The 18,624-nt window shown below is 45.3% G+C and overlaps 1 protein-coding gene across 1 annotated transcript in view; it reads right to left on the reverse strand.

Moving 5' to 3' along the window:
* LOC138164769 (serine/threonine-protein kinase TNNI3K-like) overlaps positions 1-18,624 on the reverse strand; it is a 370,349-nt gene that overhangs the window by 84,576 nt on the left and 267,149 nt on the right. The window contains exon 20 of the mRNA XM_069092731.1: positions 17,727-17,859. Within this exon, the coding sequence (XP_068948832.1) occupies positions 17,727-17,859 (133 nt within the window). The remainder of the gene's footprint in view (positions 1-17,726; positions 17,860-18,624) is intronic.

Consider the following 18,624-nt stretch of genomic DNA (forward strand, 5'->3'; position numbering starts at 1 on the left):
GGCACAAAGTAAGGCTTCATAAATGGTGCTTGGTTAGCTATTTCCCTGGAACAAGAGAGTGATGGCATGAGGGAGGTAATGGTGGTGTGTCTATGCCTCATCCACTGTCATTCAGGGTTACACCTGTACTGTCTATACTTGGCACCCACCTTGAAGGTGAGGCTAATTAATCGAATGGGTGAGTGTCTGATGATCCAGTAACATAGACCTAGTATAGCTCATATATACAACAAAGTGTGCTGACCCTGCCCTTTCCATCTAGCGGTGTATGTGAGATGCACCATGAAGGTTCTCCCTTACAACTAAACACCTGGGCATAGGGTAAGGATAGCAGCGGGCAGTTGTGTCCAGATGTGCTCCACTGTTGGCATAAGCCTGTAATGCCCCACTGTAGCCACTGCCCTGGGACTTCCAGCTAGCTACATGGTAGAGCCCAGAGTACACTAGATTATGAGCATATTTCAAGTGCTTACATCCAGACAAAACCTTCCCAATAAGTTCATCCCCCTAGGCAAGGGTGCCTCATTTTCGGGTATCAATCACGCCCCCATGTAGATATTTCACATATGCTCCAGTATCAACCACATCAAGGTGTTTGCTTCTTGAAGTACTGTTGGGGGATTTGGTTCAGATTGAATGATAATTAATTGTTCATTATTCAAAGTGGATTGCATGAGCCCTTGGCTTCTCCATCTGCCTCCTGTTCTCCTCAGATCTTGGCAATGGCACTACTCATTAGCACTTCCACTGCAAAGTGGGCAACGGAAATTCGAATTTTTCACCTTCTTTACCAGTAAGTTCTAGTGCCATGATCCAGTGTCGGGAGGCTTTCCTGGTTTAATAGGGCCAGCAACGAGAGCCCCCATATGTCTGCCAGTCAGGTTTCTGCAGTGTTAGCAACTTTTGAAGAGGTGATACAACTTTGTTTATAAATGTATATAGGGAAGCTAGCTGCCTAAAAGGGAATTAGGATAAATTAAATAGAATCAAGTTAGCAAAAAGTGAGTGCTTAGTACTATGGAATTACAGACCCTTTGATTTGGAAGAAGAGCCTTCTGGGTGTGATACAGAAATATACATAGATACATTCTATGCTGTGTTCCTTCCAAGTATTTCTTTAATGATTAAGGAATGATATAGAGCATTTTTCATAGGTTCATTGATGGTTTGAATTTCTTCCTCTGAAATCTGTACATCTTTATCCTTTGAGCATTTATTTATCAATTGTAGCATGACCCTCATCTCATAAACTTGACCAGTTCCCAATATACTTTAGACTTTTAGAACATATCATTAAGGCAATGTCCGGCAATCATCTAACTAGGAAAACAGTGACTAGAAAAGTCAGCATGGCTTCATCAAGGATTGATCACGTTAGAGTAATTTCATTTTCTTTCTAGTGGACTTATTCAATGAGCAAATGAGGATATAGATCACCTAGAAAAGTTTTCAATGCAATGCCTTGTGATTCTTGGCGAGGAGATGGCATAATTGGATGGATTCAGAACTGGTTGGACATGTGACAAGATCTCCAGTGAAGTGCCTTAGGGATCTCAGCTTGGGCCTGAGCTGTTTAACATTTTGTCAGTGACTCAGGTAAAAGGCATAGATGGTATGCTTATCAAGCATGCAGATACCGCAAAGCTGGAAGGGAGAGTTAACACAATGGATGAGGCACCAGGATCCAAAAAGATAGAATGTTGTATTGTGGTGAATTAAAAAAAGATGACCCTACCAGTAGGGAGAGGCGTGGATCAACCGTTCTGTCGTTGATGAGTCATTTCAGCCACATCTGACGCTTCATGGCCCCATTGGGGGCAGATACTGAAGAGGTTTCCCATTTCCTTCCCCAGCTGATTTACAGATGAGGAAAGTGAGGTAAACAAGGAGAAGTGACTTGCCCAGGGTCACACAGCTGGGCAGTGCTGAGGCAGGATTTGAACTCAGGTTTTCCTGATTCCGAGCCAAATTCTCTATCCACTGTAGGTTATGGTTGCTGTTGTTTTTCTAGGAGGGGAAAATATCTGAGAGTGATAGGGGACTGCAAGCTTTCTTTTCAGGGACAGTCTAAACTAAATGACTCTGGGGTCTCCCAAATGTCAAATTCTACCATTCTGTGGGTCTAAGATCATGATTATCAACCGTGGAAATTAACGGGATGAATGAGAGTTTTGAAAACAATACTGGACAGATTCTGTTAGCTACAGATCCAGCCTGTACATGGAAGTATCAGAGAGTCTACCATGCCAGGAATGGGCAGACCAGCTTCTGACTAAGTGTCCCTTTGGAGGGAGAACTGCGAGTTCCAAAGGCCGCCCATGACCCTATGGACCCATTTCCAGTTGGAAGTCAAGCCTCCATGATATCAACCCTCCACTGAGCTCCACAGCTTCCCGGTCTTGGTTTGGCCTTCTGGGGTCACACAGAGCTAGGCTAATTCCTTCTCCACACGACAGGCCTCCAGACACTTGAAGGCAGCTGCAATGTGCCTCCTAAGCCTTCTTTTCTCCAGGCTAAACAACTCCATCATCTTCAAGTGATCCTCACATGACTTTGACTCAGACATCATCTGAGTCTTCTGGATACCCTTCTCTGGACAATATCCAGACCCAAACCATGCCCCCCCAAAGGGAACATAATGGGCCCAAATGAGATCTGGAGAAGAGCACCCATTGTGGACAATCACCTTCCTATTCTTGACAGCTGTGCCCCTCTAAATGCAGCTTGAGGTCTCCAAGGCAGCTAGTGGATGGAGGATGGAGGGCTGGGCCTGGAGTCAGGAAGGCTTGCATGCAAATCTGGCCCCAGGTACTATCTGTGTCAACCTGGATAAGTCCCCTCTGTATTAGATTCCTCATATGAAAAATGAGAATAATAATGCATTTACCTCCCAGGACCATTGTGAGGAACAGACAAGGTGGCATTGATTAAGAGACCCCAGCACATAGCAGTATCACAGAAATGCACTCCCCTTCCCCCTTTAGACTAGCTCCAATTCTTGGAACTCTTTTCCTACTCATTTCTACCTCCTTGATTCTCTGGCCTCCTTCAAGTCCTGTCTGTAAGAAGCATTTCCTAGTTCTCCTTGACCTTGGTGCCTTCCCTTGGAGATTAGCTAAAATTTATCCATATTCATGTTGTCTTCCCCCTTCCCCTTTTGATTGTGAGCTATTTGAGAGTGGGGACTGGTTCTCCTCCCTTTATAGTCCCAGCACTTAGTGAAATGTCTGGCACACAGTAGGCATTTAAAAATGATAGTGGACTGAGATCAGCACAAATTATTTTTAAGACCTGAATATTTCACCTTTCAATGGTGGTTTTTTGCCATTTTTATTGGGCTGAAGAATCATCACTGTGTATATAGTCAAGTACGTATTTTTTTCCTCTTTCCACAAATGCCCTTGGAAATCATTGGGTTTTCAGAGCTCCCTTATTATGGAGGTTACAATGCTTTAATAATTTTAGGCTTCACTTTTATCAGCTTCAAAGCAGCTGAGCACCCTGGTAAATTGTAATTTTTTTCCTTTGGTTATAAAATTTTTTTTTTTAGGCTTGAGATAGGCTTCATAAGAGCATGTGGTGTGCTGTAAATAAAAGGAGATTGTTCTTTGTTTTAATTGTGTAGAAAGCAAAAAAAAAAATCAATTTTCTTACATTGAAAACAACCTATAAATTATGTATTGCATTTCTAGAAGTAGGCTACCTATGCTTTAAAATTATTGTATTATCTTTAAATACTTTTAGAAATCTACCTGAAAAATTTGTCTGGCTTTATTATCAAAACAGCGGCAATATGTCCTTTGATGTGACCACATTTGCAATTTCTCATTCATGTTATATTTCAAAGAAACCTCAAAACCCTGTTTAAAACAAGATTATGATGGCCAACCCTGTTTTTGGTGGGGTGGGTAGCTGGATTTGTCTAAAGAATGAAAGAGTCTATTCCAATCCCTGATTTTAACTCAATGTGAATTTTAGCATTTCATTTATGTTTCTTTTAAAGAACATCTTCTAGTGTTCTGCTTTCTAATCTATCAGCATGCTCCTTTTCATGAGGAAGATCATCCCATTCACATTCATAGTTATAACTGTTGGGTAAGTGTTCATTTTTTAATTTCTTATTTAAGATCCTTAATCCTTTCATTCAATCTAGGAGTCTTAATGGCTAATTAGTAGTGTGTGTGTGTGTGTGTGTGTGTGTGTGTGTGTGAAGCTCTACAAACAATTATTTCAGAATTATTATATTGCTTTGGAATTTTGTCCTGGAGCTCTTTAAGCCCTTAGTATTCTTTCTGCACTGAAGGTATTTTCTTCTGTTTGCTCATGCTTTCAGCTTTCTTTCTTGATTCAGAGCTTGGCACCAAATCTTAGTTCTATCCCCATCCCAAGCTTTTGGCTACATCTAGGTCTTGTCTTGTCCTTTCCCTTGCTTTCACATGGTGGTCAGAAGAAGAGATACAAAGATACTCTCAAGGCCTCTCTTAAGAACTTTGGAGGGGGGTGGAGCCAAGATGGTGGCATAGAAGCAGGAAAACTCCATGGGCTCCCCCCATAACCACCTCAAATACTTATAAAATATGACTTGAAAAAATTTTTAGAGTGACAGAACCCACAAAGTGACAGAGAGAAACAAACCTCCCACTGAAGGCAGGCCAGCAGGTGGACAGAAAGGGTTCATCGCAGAGCGCTGGGAGCAGAAGCCAGCCCCACGTGAGCCATAGTTTTAGTTCCAGGGCGGCCTCAACCAGCAGCAGTTGGAGTGGACTTCAGGAGAGTGGATCACCAGCAGCTTTGGCATTTTCCAGAAATATCAACCCATAAATGCCAAAGACAAAATAAAAGGTTAGTGAAGATTTCTGTTAGAACTGGGGGGGAGGAGGGGTGTGATCTGGCCTCAGCCCCCAGAGTGAGAAGCAACAGAGTCACTGTGGTGGTGCAGCTCCCTACACGTAGCTGCTTCAGAGTCACTGGCCTGTGGATCTTAGAGGGGCCAGGTGCCTGTTCTGGGGGATAATCGCTTTTGCCTTGACATTCCTGGATTTGGATTGCTGTCTTGGGTGGAGGTCTTGGGGTGTGTGACCGTGTGTCAGAGCTTGTGGGAGGCTACAAAGAGGGCACCCAGCTATTTGGGGTAAATCTGTCCTCTCTGGAAGCAGAGGTCTACTGCGGTGAAAAGCTCAAAAGTCAAGTAGTTTAGTGGCAACATGAGCAAGCAAAGGAAGCAAAGCAAGCACAGCAATCGACCTGGAGATTCCTTTTTAGAGGACAGAAAGGATCGAAGAATGGAAAAGGAGGAAGACAATGAAGTCAGAACTTCTGCACCAAAAGCTTCCAAGAAAAATACTAACTGATTATGGGCCATGGAGGAGCTCAAGAAGGATTTTGAAAATCAAGTAAGAGAAGTAGGGGAAAAAATAGGAAGAGAAATGAGAATGATGCAAAAAAAATCATGAAAAGAGAGTCAACAACCTGACTGAAGAAAATAACACCTTAAAATAGATTAAATCAAATGGCAAAACAGGCCCACAAAGCCAATGAGGAGAAGAATGCCTTAAAAGGCCAAATTTGCCAGATGGAAAAATAATCTGAAAAGCTCACTGAAGAGAATCATTCCTTCAGAATTAGACTGGAGCAAATGGAAGCTAGTGACTTTATGAGAAATCAAGATACTATTAAACAGATCCAAACAAATGAAAAAAATAGAAGGCAATGTGAAATATCTCATTGGAAAAAAAAAAACACTAGCCTGGAAAATAGATCCGGAGAGAGAATTTAAAAATTTTAGAACTACCTAAAAGCCACAATCAAAAAAAGAACCTAGAAATCATCTTTCAAGAAATTCTCAAGGAAAATTGCCTTGATATTTTAGAAACAGAGGGCAAAATAGAAATTGAAAGAATTCGCTGATCACCTCTTTAAAAAGATCCCAAAAAGAAAACTCCCAGGAATATTATAGCCAGGTCCCAGAGTTCCCAGATCAATGAGAAAATATTAAAAGTGCCAAGAAGAAACAATTAAAAGATTGTGGAAACACAATCAGGATAACACAAGATTTAGCAGCTTCTATATTAAAGGATCAAAGGACTTGAAATATGATATTCCAGAGGTCAAAGGAGTTAGGATTAAAACCAAGAATCACGTACCCAGCAAAACTGAGTATCATGTTTCAGGGGAAAATATGGTCATTCAATGAAATAGAGGACTTTCAAGGATTCTTGATGAAAAAAACAGAGTTTAATAGAAAATTTGACATTCAACTACAAGAAACAAAAGAAGCATGAGAAGGTAAATAGGGAAAAGAAATCATAACGAACTTATCAAAGTTGAACTATTTACTTGCCTACATGGAAAAACAATACTTGTAACTTATGAAACATTTCTCAGTATTAGTATAGTTGAAGGGAATATAAATGTGTGTGTATATGTGTGTGTGTGCCATGTATACATACATACATACATGTCTATATGAGAGGGTATATATGCATACGAATACATGTGTGAGTGTGTGTATATATGTTTACAGGAATACATAGACAGAGGGCACAGGATGAATTGAATAGGGAGTGATGATATTTAATAGGTGAAATTGAGAGGTGAAGGAGGAATATAACGAGAATAGATGAGGAGAGACAGAATAGGGTAAATTATCTCATATAGAAAAGGCGAGAGAAAACTATTACAATGGAGTAGAAGAACAGGAAGACAAAAGGGAATGGGTTAAACTTACTCTCATTGAATTTGGCATAGGGACACTATGGGTGTCTAAATTGGGTATCTTGCCCTACAGGAGAGTAGGGGATAAGGGGATGAGAGGGGGGATGATGGAGGGAAAAGCAGAGTGGGGAGGAAAGTAGTTAGAAGCACACACTTTTGAAAAGGGACAGGATCAGAGTAGAGAATAGAACAAGTGGGGGGCGGGATAGGATGGAGGGAAATATAGTCAATCTTTCACAATATATCCACTATGAAAACGTTTTGCGTAGCTACACATGTACAACCCACATTGAATTGCTTATCTTCCCAGTAAGGGCAGGTGAAGAGTGAAGAAGAGAAAGAATCTGGAAGTGAAAAGTTTTAAAATCAAATGTTTAAAAAAATCATTATTATTATCTTTACTTTTGTACATGCAAATGGGAAATAAGATATATAGGAACTGGGGTATGGAGATCCATCTTGCCCTACTGGAAAGTCGGAGGGGGTAAAGAGGAGGATATAGGAGAGAGCAGATTGGGGGAGGGGGTATATATACAGTGGTATCACTATTTTGGGGTGGTGGGTAGTGGAAAGACAGGGAGAAAATTTCTAACTCAAAATCATGTGGAAATGAATGTTGTAAAGTAAAAATGAACATAAAATTTAATTTTAAGAAAGAACTTTGGAACTCATTGTGGGACATGGGAGACACTGGCACAGGACTGCCCAGCATGGCATGCCCACATCAGAGAAGGGGCTGTGCTCTTGGAACAAAGCAGAATTGAAATAGCTCAGAAGAAATGCAGGATGTGTAAATTTAAAGACTCCACCCAAATGTTCACACAGACTATTTGTGCCTGACCTGTGGCAGAGCCTTCTGAGTGTGGATTGGTCTGATCAGCCACAGTTGGACATACTGAGACTTGACTCTCACAAAGTGATGCCATTTTGGTGTCTTTGAGAACGAAGGACAACAGCCAATAAAATCCTGCCTTGAGCTACAATCAAGTGGGATAATATTATGCTGAGGGCAGGTCCTGCTCCCCCTCACTAACTGTGCTCAGTAAGCTATTACTCCATCTGAGTCCTGGGTGGGTTTGGGTCCCACCTTCCACAATGTAGTTTCTAGGCAGGAAGAAGCCTAGGGCAGGTCTTGCCTGCTCTGCATAGTTCAAAGCTTTGTCTTGGGTCTTGGAGCTGGCTGTGGTCCTGAATGAAGCCCCATCACCTGGCATAGTCTACAGTACTCTCTGCTGCTGCAGCTCCTGACCTCTTTTTAAATGGACCCCTACCAGAAACTGGCTGCTTTGGGCCTTGGGGCTTGGAGTGATGGGGGAGGAGATGGAGCCAGGCAGGTCTTCCGGTGTGTCCCAGACCCCTCTATAGGTAATCCTCCAGGAGGTGGCCAGAGGGCTTCAGCACCATCTTAGGCAATCTCCCATCTCCTGCCTTGCTGGTCCTGTGTCATTGTTCTTGCCATCATGAGAAGGCCTCAGTTCCTTGGGAAATCACACCTACCTCTTGTTTTTCCCCTTTGTTTGTCTTCCTAGTGCTTAGCACAGTGCCTGGCACTATTATGTAAGGCCCTAGTAGGTGTTTGATAAATGCTTCCTGACTTATCATGGGTCTTTTATACCTTGCTGAGAAAATCCTCTGTCCTTAGCACCTTCGAAACCAGAATTGTATATGGTTTTATCAATAGAAATGACCCAGGGTAGCTAGGTGGCGCAGAGATAAGTTGTCCCTGCCCTGGAGTCTGGAGGACCTGAGTTCAAATCCTACCTCAGACACTTAACGCTTACTAGCTGTGTGACCTGGGGTAAGTTACTTAAGCCCAATTGCCCTGCCTTCCCCCCTCCAAAAAAACAGACAAAAAAGAAATAGAAATGACCATGTGAAAGGTGAGGGCTTTGTGTGTAATTTTCTTCCAGGTAAAGTGAGAGGGTTGGCTCACACTGGTGGTCTCTTAGAAGGGAGGTTTGGACAGAGCACTGGTCCTGGAGTCAGGGCCTAAGCTGAAACCCAGCCTCATACACTTTTTGCTAAAAAGCATATGACCCTAGCCAAGTCATTTCACTGCTGTCTGCCTCAGTTTCCTCACCTATAAAATGGGAGCAGTAATTGGCCCTACCTCCCAGGGATGTTTGGATGGTCTTTGTAAAGCACTCAGCACAGCACAGCACCTGGAACACAGTGGGTGAAAAATAAATGCGTGTTCTCTCCCCCTCCTCTTCCTTGCCAGTTTCCTTCCCTGATGTTTCTTCCTAAGCAGTTCTAAAGGGCCTCAGTCATTAAAGGGGCAGCCCTCTGGGGTTTCCCTCTTTGGATTCTGCTTCATTCTACCTTGGCAAGGCTGGAATGGAGAGCACGGGCAGAGTCCTGGCCTCCTTTAAAGGACACAAGTTGGAGGAGAAGGAGCAGCCAGGGGCATCTTAGTTCTGAATGTTCAGAGGCCGAAAGGAACCAGCCAGCAGCCCTGCGGGGCCTGAGGGGCACTGGCGGCCTTCCACCAAGGGAGGGAGGGAGGGGCATCCTGCTCCCCCTGCCTGGGGAAGAGCCTGCAAGCCTAGGCCTTGGCTTTGAGTCCCGCCTTTGGCTGGTTGCCTTCCCTGGGTTCTCGAGGCTCATCTGAGGAAAACACGTGTGCTCTGGGGGCTGGATTAGAGGACCAGACAGCATCCCTCACGTGTTGTCATGGAGCTGGCCCCTTCTAGCTTTGGCTTCATGATCCTCAAGACAAGTCAAGTCAGCAAGCATTTATTATGTGTGCCAGGCACTGTGCTGGAGATACAAAGGCAAACATTTCCCCTGCCCTCAGGGAGCTCACAGTTCAACAGGGGACGCTCGGCTTGTCCACTTGTCCACTCCAGCCTTTCTGTCCCTTTCTCAGCTTCACACACTCTGTGACCCAGTGACCTGGCCTCCTGCCTGTTCCTGGCACGCGGCACTTCTCTCTCAGCTCCCAATGTTTTCTCTGGCTGTCCCCCAAGCCTGGACTTTTTTCTCCTCATCTCTGCCTTGGGACCTCCTGGTCTCCTATGAGCCCGAGCCAAAGTCCTGCCTCCTGTGACAAGCCTCTCCCTCCTCTTGGGGCCTGCCTTCTGGCACCACGGCTAACTGCTCCCATATCCATAACATCTGTGCGGAGTTGTCTGCACATCTTCCCAGGGACACCACTGCTACTTGAGAGGAGGGCCGCTCTATGCCTTTCTCTGTGTGTCCATCACTGAGCACAGTGCCTGGTACACAGTAGGTACTTGCTAAATGTTTACTGATTGAGGGCTACTGTAGTGGCTCGAAGAAATTAGATTGGGCCTCGCCGGTGATGGGGCTGGAGGACAGGCCTGAGCGGAGTGGGCAGTGGGCCAGGTGCCTTTCTCTGACAGGCTGCTGCTCTCCAGATTGTCTGCTGCTCCCATCCCTCCTGACCCTTCTCAGAAACACGCCTCCCCCCATCCTATTTGGAACCTTCTTTGTTTGACGATTCTGTGCCCCATTGATGAGAACCTCAGCTAACAGCATTTACACGACACACCAGGGTTTATCTCATCGACCCCTTGCAGAGACAGGAGTGGAAGATGAGGCAGGCAGAGCTTCAGTGACTGCCAGGGGGCACATCTGCCAAGGGTCCGAGGCGCGTCAGATGCTCCCACGCCCTATCCCCCACCTGTGTCACAGCGTCCAGCCCTCCCTGACTTGCTGGACGCCAGATTCTCTTGGCCAGCACCGCGTCGGGCGCTGGGGACTGAGCTGGCTCAGTCTTTGTAAACTCCGGGTCTGGATTCATTGATGATGTTCGGCTCTGGTTGCTTTACCTATTTTGAATCTACCTGATTTATGAATCAAGATCATATTTGGATCCTAGAGGGAATTTATCAGGATCCCTCTTAATCTGCTTGTTACCTCCTCCTGGTCCTTGTTTTGTGGTTTGTGTTGTCTTTTTTGTTTTCTGTTTTTCCTTCTGGCATTTAATCTATGGCTCATTTGATTTTTTTTCTGAAATAGGGTTATTTATGCTCTCTCTTTCTTGTTCTTTTAACCTGACAATTTTATATTTTTTGTAAACATTAATCCAGAAGGCAGGTGGCACAGTGGATAGAGTATGGTCCTTGGAGTCAAGAAAACATTGTCCTGAGTTCAGATTTGACCTCAAATTCTTACCCTATGTGGCCCTGTTTGCCTCAGTTTCCTCCTCTGGAAAATGAGCCAGACAGGGAATGGCAAAGCCCAAGTGGAATCACAGCCCAGGGGTTCTTTGTAGAAGAGTGAAGGAGTCTGATCATCAGACTCCCTTCTTGCCCCCTTGAGTTAAAGATGGTCACACTGGCCTGGGGCTGGGGGCATCCTGGTTGTATCATTTTATCTGTGGCCACAGTCATCCCAGTCTATCCTGTATCTCTTCCCTCACCTCCCACTTTCCCAATTGTCTAACTTGAAGTGCTCTGAGAGGTAAATGTGCCCATAACAAAGGGCCTGTGCCTATTGGCATTATTGCTGGTGTGCGTCTTCTGCACAAATCTCCAAGTTCCCCACAAAGCTGCTGCCATGGACTAGGGCAGTAGGTTAATGCAGCTTTCATTTAATTTTAAATGACCAAGAACATATGACTAGGTTTAAGATGTGGTGAAAGCCGGGCATTGTCTACAGTCTAACAGGCCAAGTCCTGCCCAAGGCTTTTTTGGATCTCTGCGTTGAAGCCGATATGGTTTGGTTTAGCAGAAAGAGTGAGGCCTGGGCTGAGAACAATTGGTCTCGTTTATTGAGCTCTTTAAGATTTAGAGAAAGCTTTGTTCGTGTTTCTATGAGAGATTCTCTTTGGCTGTTGCCTCTTGGTTTGACTCTTTCATGGGAAGCTATGAGAAATGCATGTATGCGAGGGCCCACTTCCCTCTGTGGCCAACATGGATCCTTGAGAATAGGGCTACCGACGGACCTTTGCCTTTCTTTTCAGTATCTAAGGGAAGGGATTACATATTCTGGCTCCAATTAGGTATTCCAATTCTGTGACTTTCAAAAGGTCAGAAAATAGCGTCTGGGGGTCCCAGCATGCTGGTACTCTGGTTTGACATTGGCTGGGCTTTTCATCAGTGCAGCATTAATGAACTGGGGAGTGAGGAATGACCTTCAGAAGTGGCATTTGGGGAGATTCCAGTGTCAGTCAAGACAACGATTCACCCAGCAGTCACGCCATATTTGGAACAACCTTGGTGGGCCAAGGTACTAGGTGTGGAAATTGTGCTAGGGCTTTGCCTGCTTTCCCCAGAGAATGATGGAGAATAGGGGAGAGGTCCTGTCCCTGAGGCTTTGGAGGAGAGTGCAGGGGAGGCACTCACACTCACACTTGTGTTCTTGGGCTAATGTCCGAGGAAGCACCCTTTGTAGAATATAAACACATACACAGCACACACTATTGCTGTGACATAGAAAGGCTGATCTTGGGGACTCTCAGCTGCCCTGGGTCTCCATTGACCTTGAGCAGAAGAAGCTCTGAATTTGGCTTGAGAAGACCAGGGGTCATTTGGCCAGCTTCCGACATTGGCCAAGTCACTTAACTCCCTGAGGGCAGGGCTATGCTTTGCCTCTTTTTGTATTTCCAGTGCTTAGCACAGAGCCCAGCACACAGTAGGTGCCTGATCAATGTGGACTGACTGGCTGACAGAGCCTCAGTTTTGCCTTCAGTGATATGAAAGAGGTGGACTAGACAGTCTCTTAGGACCCTTAGAGCCTCAAATTCAATTGCCTGGAACCATGACCTAGTGGAACCTCAGCTTACAGATTCAAAACAAAACATGCATGAAGATGCCTGTGCTTCAGTGGACTGGGTGAGAAGCAAGTTTTAGCAGGGGAAGGGAAAGGAAGGAAGGGAAGGGGACAAGATCTTGTGTAGTGCCCACTTTGTGCCAGACCCTGGGCCAAGAGCTTCACAAGCAGAACCTCAGTCAGCCAGCGCGATGCAGGCAGAGGGCAGGAGAATGCCTGCAGAGTGCCAGATGTGCAGGGGAGAGGCAGAGTAGGCACCTACGATGCACCAGGCCCTGTGTCATCACCTGCCCGCAGCATGATCTCGGGAGGCCCCCACTTCCTCGGGCCTTGGCTTCTGGGCATGCACCAGAGGGCCTTTACATCCAGATCTAACTCTGTGACCTCATGGATCAGTCACAAACCATTATCAAGTACTACTCTGCCCCAGGCCTTTGGGGTTTGTGGGTAACAATCCAATCAAACCACAATGTTGTCTGTCAATGTGCCTCCTGCTTAGACAGGGACTCTCTCAACCCGCCCATGCCTGCTCTCTGCATCCATAAGCTTCATGGGAATCGCCATCGGGACTCGAAGCAACACTCTCTCCATTTATGTTTTCTGGACATACAGTGATTATGTGCATTATTTTCCTTTCTCCACATCATTTCCTGTCTTCCCAAGATTCCTGACTTAGAAGCACCTTCATATATAATTTGCGTCATTTCTTACAGAGCAGTGATAATCCATCACAGCCAGATAACTACAATGGGCTTTTGCATTCTCTATTATGGGGAATTCTACTTTGTTTTTGGTTCTTTGCTATGAAAAAGGGTACTGCTGTGATTATTTTCCTTTCTATGAGTCTTTCTTTCTCTTGTTTACCTCCTTTGGATATATGCCTAGCATTAGAATGTGTAGGTCAAAGGGCATGAACACTTTTTTAAACTTCCTTGATAAAATAGCAAATTGTTTTCTAGAGTGACTGGGCCAGTTCTTGGCTCCATGACCAATGGATCCACATGCTGGTCTTTCCATAACCCCATTCAGCATTGACTCTTCTCATTATTGTTGGCAAAGTTATTTTAATGACCCTAAGATTTTTTCAAGACAAGTTGATCTCAGTAGTCTCTCCCAGGTTAAAGATTCTGGGATTCTGGTCTTATAAAATCTTTAATCATCAGAAAAATCTAGAACTAAAGAAAATTTCACAAGAAATTTATTGAAAGAATGTGGTAGGAAAGGGGGGTAGGGTAACAGCTAAGAGGCTCAGTAGATAAAGTGTTGGGCCTAGAGTCAGGAGAACTCATTTTCCTGAGTTCAAATTTGACCTCAGATACTTACTAGCTGTGTAACCCTGGGCAAGTCATTTTACCCTATTTGCCTCAGTTTCCTCACCTGTAAAATGAACTGGAGAAGAAAATGGCAAAACATTACAGTATTTCTGACCAGCAAACCCCAAATGGGGTCATGAAAAGTTGGACATACCAAAAAACAACAACAACAAAATGACTGAATACGGTGGGAAAAACAGCTTGGGAGTATTTTGTTCTGTATTGGTCTGAAACCTTTGTTCTTTGCAGCTGGAGTGATTCACTTTGTGTACAAAAACAAAGGGAAGCATCCTGAGTTGTTGCAAATCATTTAGCTGCAGACTGTCTCCTCTCTCATCTCCCCAACTTGCAAAATCAAATTTGATCATTGTCAAGAACATGACAATGCAGCTCTCAACGATGAACTTAATTAGTCACGCCCTACTTCCAGATAAATTGGTCTTGGATTCTGAGTTCCCCAAATAGACCATCATTAGATCTGTTCTGGCTTCTACATAAAATTAGATCTAGGCATACGTTTTGAAAGTTGGAACGCTGGGGAAAGTGAGCCGTTTTGCATGTGTTTGTCAGTTCTGACTAAGATAAACTTGCCAGACCGTTGCTCTAATTGTGTTTATGTATACAGTGATTTTTTTTAAAGGGAAAAATAACATAATTAATACAAGCACATTCTTTTCCACAGTCAGAGGTGCCTAGCGCATTCTCCTTTGCTAGCCAGAGGTTTCTGGAAATTAACACTCTCCCAGAGCAGAATGGACAGCATCTGAGAGGACCATGTAGCGGCTGATGGAAGAATGGCTTAGTGATTGTTTTACACCCCTCTCCTCTCTCACTGCCCGCTTTTCCAGAGGGAGGGATGGAAGTGGGCCACGGCCTGCGCTTTTTGCTTCCTTTATGTGGGATCTTCATGGAAACACCACCAGGATGAGGAAGGCCCCCTTTCTTCTAGGTTTCTACACTATGAGTGGTCAACACCTTACTTGCCGCCCCTTTCCCAGACCTGAGCAGAACTGTTACATCCTGGCATGTATTAAGCAGTAGGTGAAGTTTGGGTCAATTTTGTCAAGGCTCTCTGATGTTGCCACATTCCAAGTCCAGAAGCCTAGGGGATGAGAAGGTGCTAGCTAGCGTTTAGAGTCAGACAGGAATGGTGATTATCATCTAATGTGGTGCAAGCCCCTCACTTAACACATTTGAAAACTGAAGCAACTCATTCAAAGTCACAGCAAAAATGAAGTAGAACCAAGTTTCAAATTCTGGTCATTTGACTACAATGTTCTTTCCACTATGGGACTCTGGGGAATTGTGTAAAGAGGTTTTATGTACCCATTTCACAGGAAAAAAAAGTTTAGACAGGTAACAGGCAAGGAGTTGTTTAGGAGACCACTGAAATTATCTATGGCTCGAAATGAATTTGGAGGAGTTTCTTTCTCTTGATTATTGAGATGCTACCATGCTTTTTACCAGTAATTGCTGATATTTTATACGATTTATATAAATTATAGTATTGACATGAAGGCAGCCCAATGCAGTAGATGGAATACTTCACTTGATATTAGGATGACGGGCAAGTCACTTCATCTGTCACTGTCCCAGGCACCTCTCTAGGATTGTAAGGATGTTTGGGGATCTGCCCTGGTGAGGGTCAGACTGGGGGGAGGGAAAGTACTTAACAGGAGTTCCTTATAATCAACAAAATCTCAGGTATAATTTCAATGACAACAAAAACTGAACCTGAGAGATAGAAGAAGCCCCGAAAAGGGGATCAAGTTTTTGACTTGGACTTGGAAAGACCTAGGTTAAATCCCGACTCTAGTGCCAACTCTGCATATGATGTTGGGCCCGTCTCAGCACCATTTGGAGATGCAGTTTCTTATTAAATGGAAGACTTGGACCAGAAGACCTAAGGCCTCTTCTAGCTTTCAACCTATGCCCAGTCCATCAACAAATAATGATTCAATCCTGATTACCTGTCCAGCACTGGGCTAGAAGCTGAGGATACAAAGAAGTCAAAGCAGCCCCTATCCAGGAGGTTTCCATCCACAGGAATGTCAAAGGAATCGCAAACTCCTTCCCTGAGACAAAGAGCCTTCTGCCTCCTGACCAAAGTCACCCTGGAGTGTAACCAAAGCAGTGGCTTTCAAGGCCAACAACATGATGATGTCAAGGCAAACATCTGGAATTGGAATATTTGCTGATGTTCATGCAAGACTGTGCAGACTCACTGGATGAAACACACAGAAGCCGGCCCCCACAGATTTCCAGGAGACTCATGGAAATGTAGCCCAAAAGAATCTGTGTGATTTTCTGTGTTTAAAATTCTAAGGCATCCTTCAAATATAAGGTGGGCCTTTAGAAAGGGGCAAGTAGGAGGTGCAGTGGTCAGAGTATAGGACTGGGAGTCAGGAGGACCTGAGTACCGAGCCCAAGTCCAGCTCCAAACACCTGTGGGGTGTGTGACTTGGGCAAGTGACTTAATCTGTACTTGGGTTCCCTCATCTCTATAATAGGAATACTAACAATACCTCCCTCCCCCTCTTGGTTGTCATTAGAATAAAATAAATTGGCATGTTTAAAGCATTTTGCAAACATCTATGTAAATAATAGCCATTATTTTATGATGAACATTTCCCAGCTGATCCACAGAACACAGGCCAGCGAGCAGAGTCCCTAAGTGCCTTTTCTGGGCTTGAATGGGCTGAGGGTTGAGGTGTGTTGGGAAACAGGCACAGGCTGGTATCATGAGGGATGGTTGAGGCAGCATGGCAGGGGACAAGGAAAAAAATTCATTGCTGAGGTCCACATCCCATTTAGAGGCTAAGATGGTGAGTGTTGCACCAGCAGTATTGACAGCTGATATTCACATAGAACTCCAGGACTGACCAGTGGCTTTTACCATGTGGTCTCCTAAATTCCCACAACTCTCCTGTGAATGAGATGTGGGCTCTTAAGGTATTAATGAGGAAACAAGACCCAGAAGGTTGAAGTGATTTACTTAGGGGTACACAGCTAAAAATGGATTGTGCAGGATGTGAATTCAACCCCAAACCTGGTACTCTATTCATTCTGCAGCCTAACTACCCCCTTCAGAAAGGGTATCGAAGTCAGAAGATGTGGGCTCAGACACTGGCTTTGCCATTGATTGGCCCTATGACCTTGGAAAATTACAATGAACAAGGTTGGTGTAGATGCCCCCAGATCTTTCTCTGTGACCCAACGGCTCCCCTCCGAGGTTAATCAGAACAACTCCACTCTCTGCTTTCCATGACAGTCCTGGGTCTGAAGTCGGAAGCAGCTACATTACTGTAACAGACCTTGAAAAGCATTTTTTGCCTTTGAGGCCTCCCCCAACTCCAGTCCAATACAAACCACCAACAACCACACACATCACTAGTCTTGCTGCCAATAACGAATGTGACCAACGCTGTCCAGACCCATAATCCTCACTCTCACAACACACTCGCTGCTTGTATTTACTTGGGTCAACTACAAATTTTGGACTGGGGAATGGAGAGGGAGTCCCTCATGACTCCAAAATAAATCCCAATAAAAACATAAGACCTTGGAGTCTTGGAGCTGGAGGGGGCAGCTAGTTTCATCTCATTTCAGGAAGGACACGGAAATCCACCAACTTGCCAGGTCAAGCGTCTAGTATGTGGCCAAGCCGAGATCTGAACCCACATTCTGTGACCCCAAACCCAATTTTCTTCCCACTGCACTAGCTTGGGTCCTATCATCTGGAGACATGATTCATAATGAAGCCTCGGAGCTCGAAGCTCACCTGGAGACTTCCTTCAGCAAGCAGCCCAGGGAGAGGACCAGGCTTGTTTGCTTCCTCTCCATCTTCCCGTCCCCCAAGACTAAACTTTCGAGTGGCGCAAGGGACAGGGGCTGTTTCTCAACAGCCTGCCAACAGTGGACTCGAGGGCAGCCAACGCGCCTTGGACCGCAGCGCCTTACCTGGCTTGAGATGAGCAAACGGGATTTCGCCGGTGAGCAGCTCCCACAGACACAGGGCGTAGCTGAACACGTCCGCTTTGATGGTGTAGCGCGTGCACTGAGTGAAGATTTCAGGGGCCATCCAGCGGAGATTCTGCAGGGCAAAGACACGCGGGCACCTCAAGGCTCCCCACTCAGCCTCTCGCCACATGTGGAACAAGGGCGATCCTAACGTCGGGTCTGGCCCGGGGCGGGGGGGGGGGCGCGGCTGGGACTGGGGGGTAGCCTCTCTGTGTGCGCCTTCTTCCCCGCCATGGAGCCTGACAAGCTCCCTAGCACCAAGTCATTGAATCACCGGACACCCGCATGACTCCCGGGAGGGACACTGCTCCCTGTGGGAGCTAATCTAACTTCTCCGGGCTTGGGGGTCTACATTTAAAAGTGACCCGAGAAGAGGGAGGGAACCCTGAGGGTCTTGCCTAACTTTGGCCATAGAAGATCTTAGGTTTGGAGCTGGACCTTGGGACTGTATAACTCTTCGTTTTATAAAAGAGAAAACAGTCCCAGAGAAATGACCTGATGGATTCCGAGTCACGGAGCTCGCCTCCATAGTCACAGGTCTAGCGTGGGAAGGAGTTTCAGGGGCCGTCTAGCCAAACCCCTTAGACTGACATGAAATGCAGTAAAACCTGTGCAAGCCCTGTCCAAACTTTCGGGTCATACACGGGAGGAAGGAAGGATCATTTCCATAAGGCCTGCCTATATGTGCTAGGCCCTCTGCTGAGGGCTGTGATAGACAGCACCTCCCCGTACCCACCAAATCCCTGTGGGGGGGCAGGTGCGGATATGATCCCCTTTACAGCCGCGGAAAAGGAGGCGGGCAGAGATTAAGGGGCTTGCCCCGAATCCCTCAGCCTGG

The sequence above is a fragment of the Petaurus breviceps genome, unplaced genomic scaffold (genome assembly GCF_028583685.1).
Source record: "Petaurus breviceps papuanus isolate PSGF00001 unplaced genomic scaffold, PetGlider_PUasm1.0 207, whole genome shotgun sequence".
Classification (NCBI taxonomy): Eukaryota; Metazoa; Chordata; class Mammalia; order Diprotodontia; family Petauridae; genus Petaurus; species Petaurus breviceps.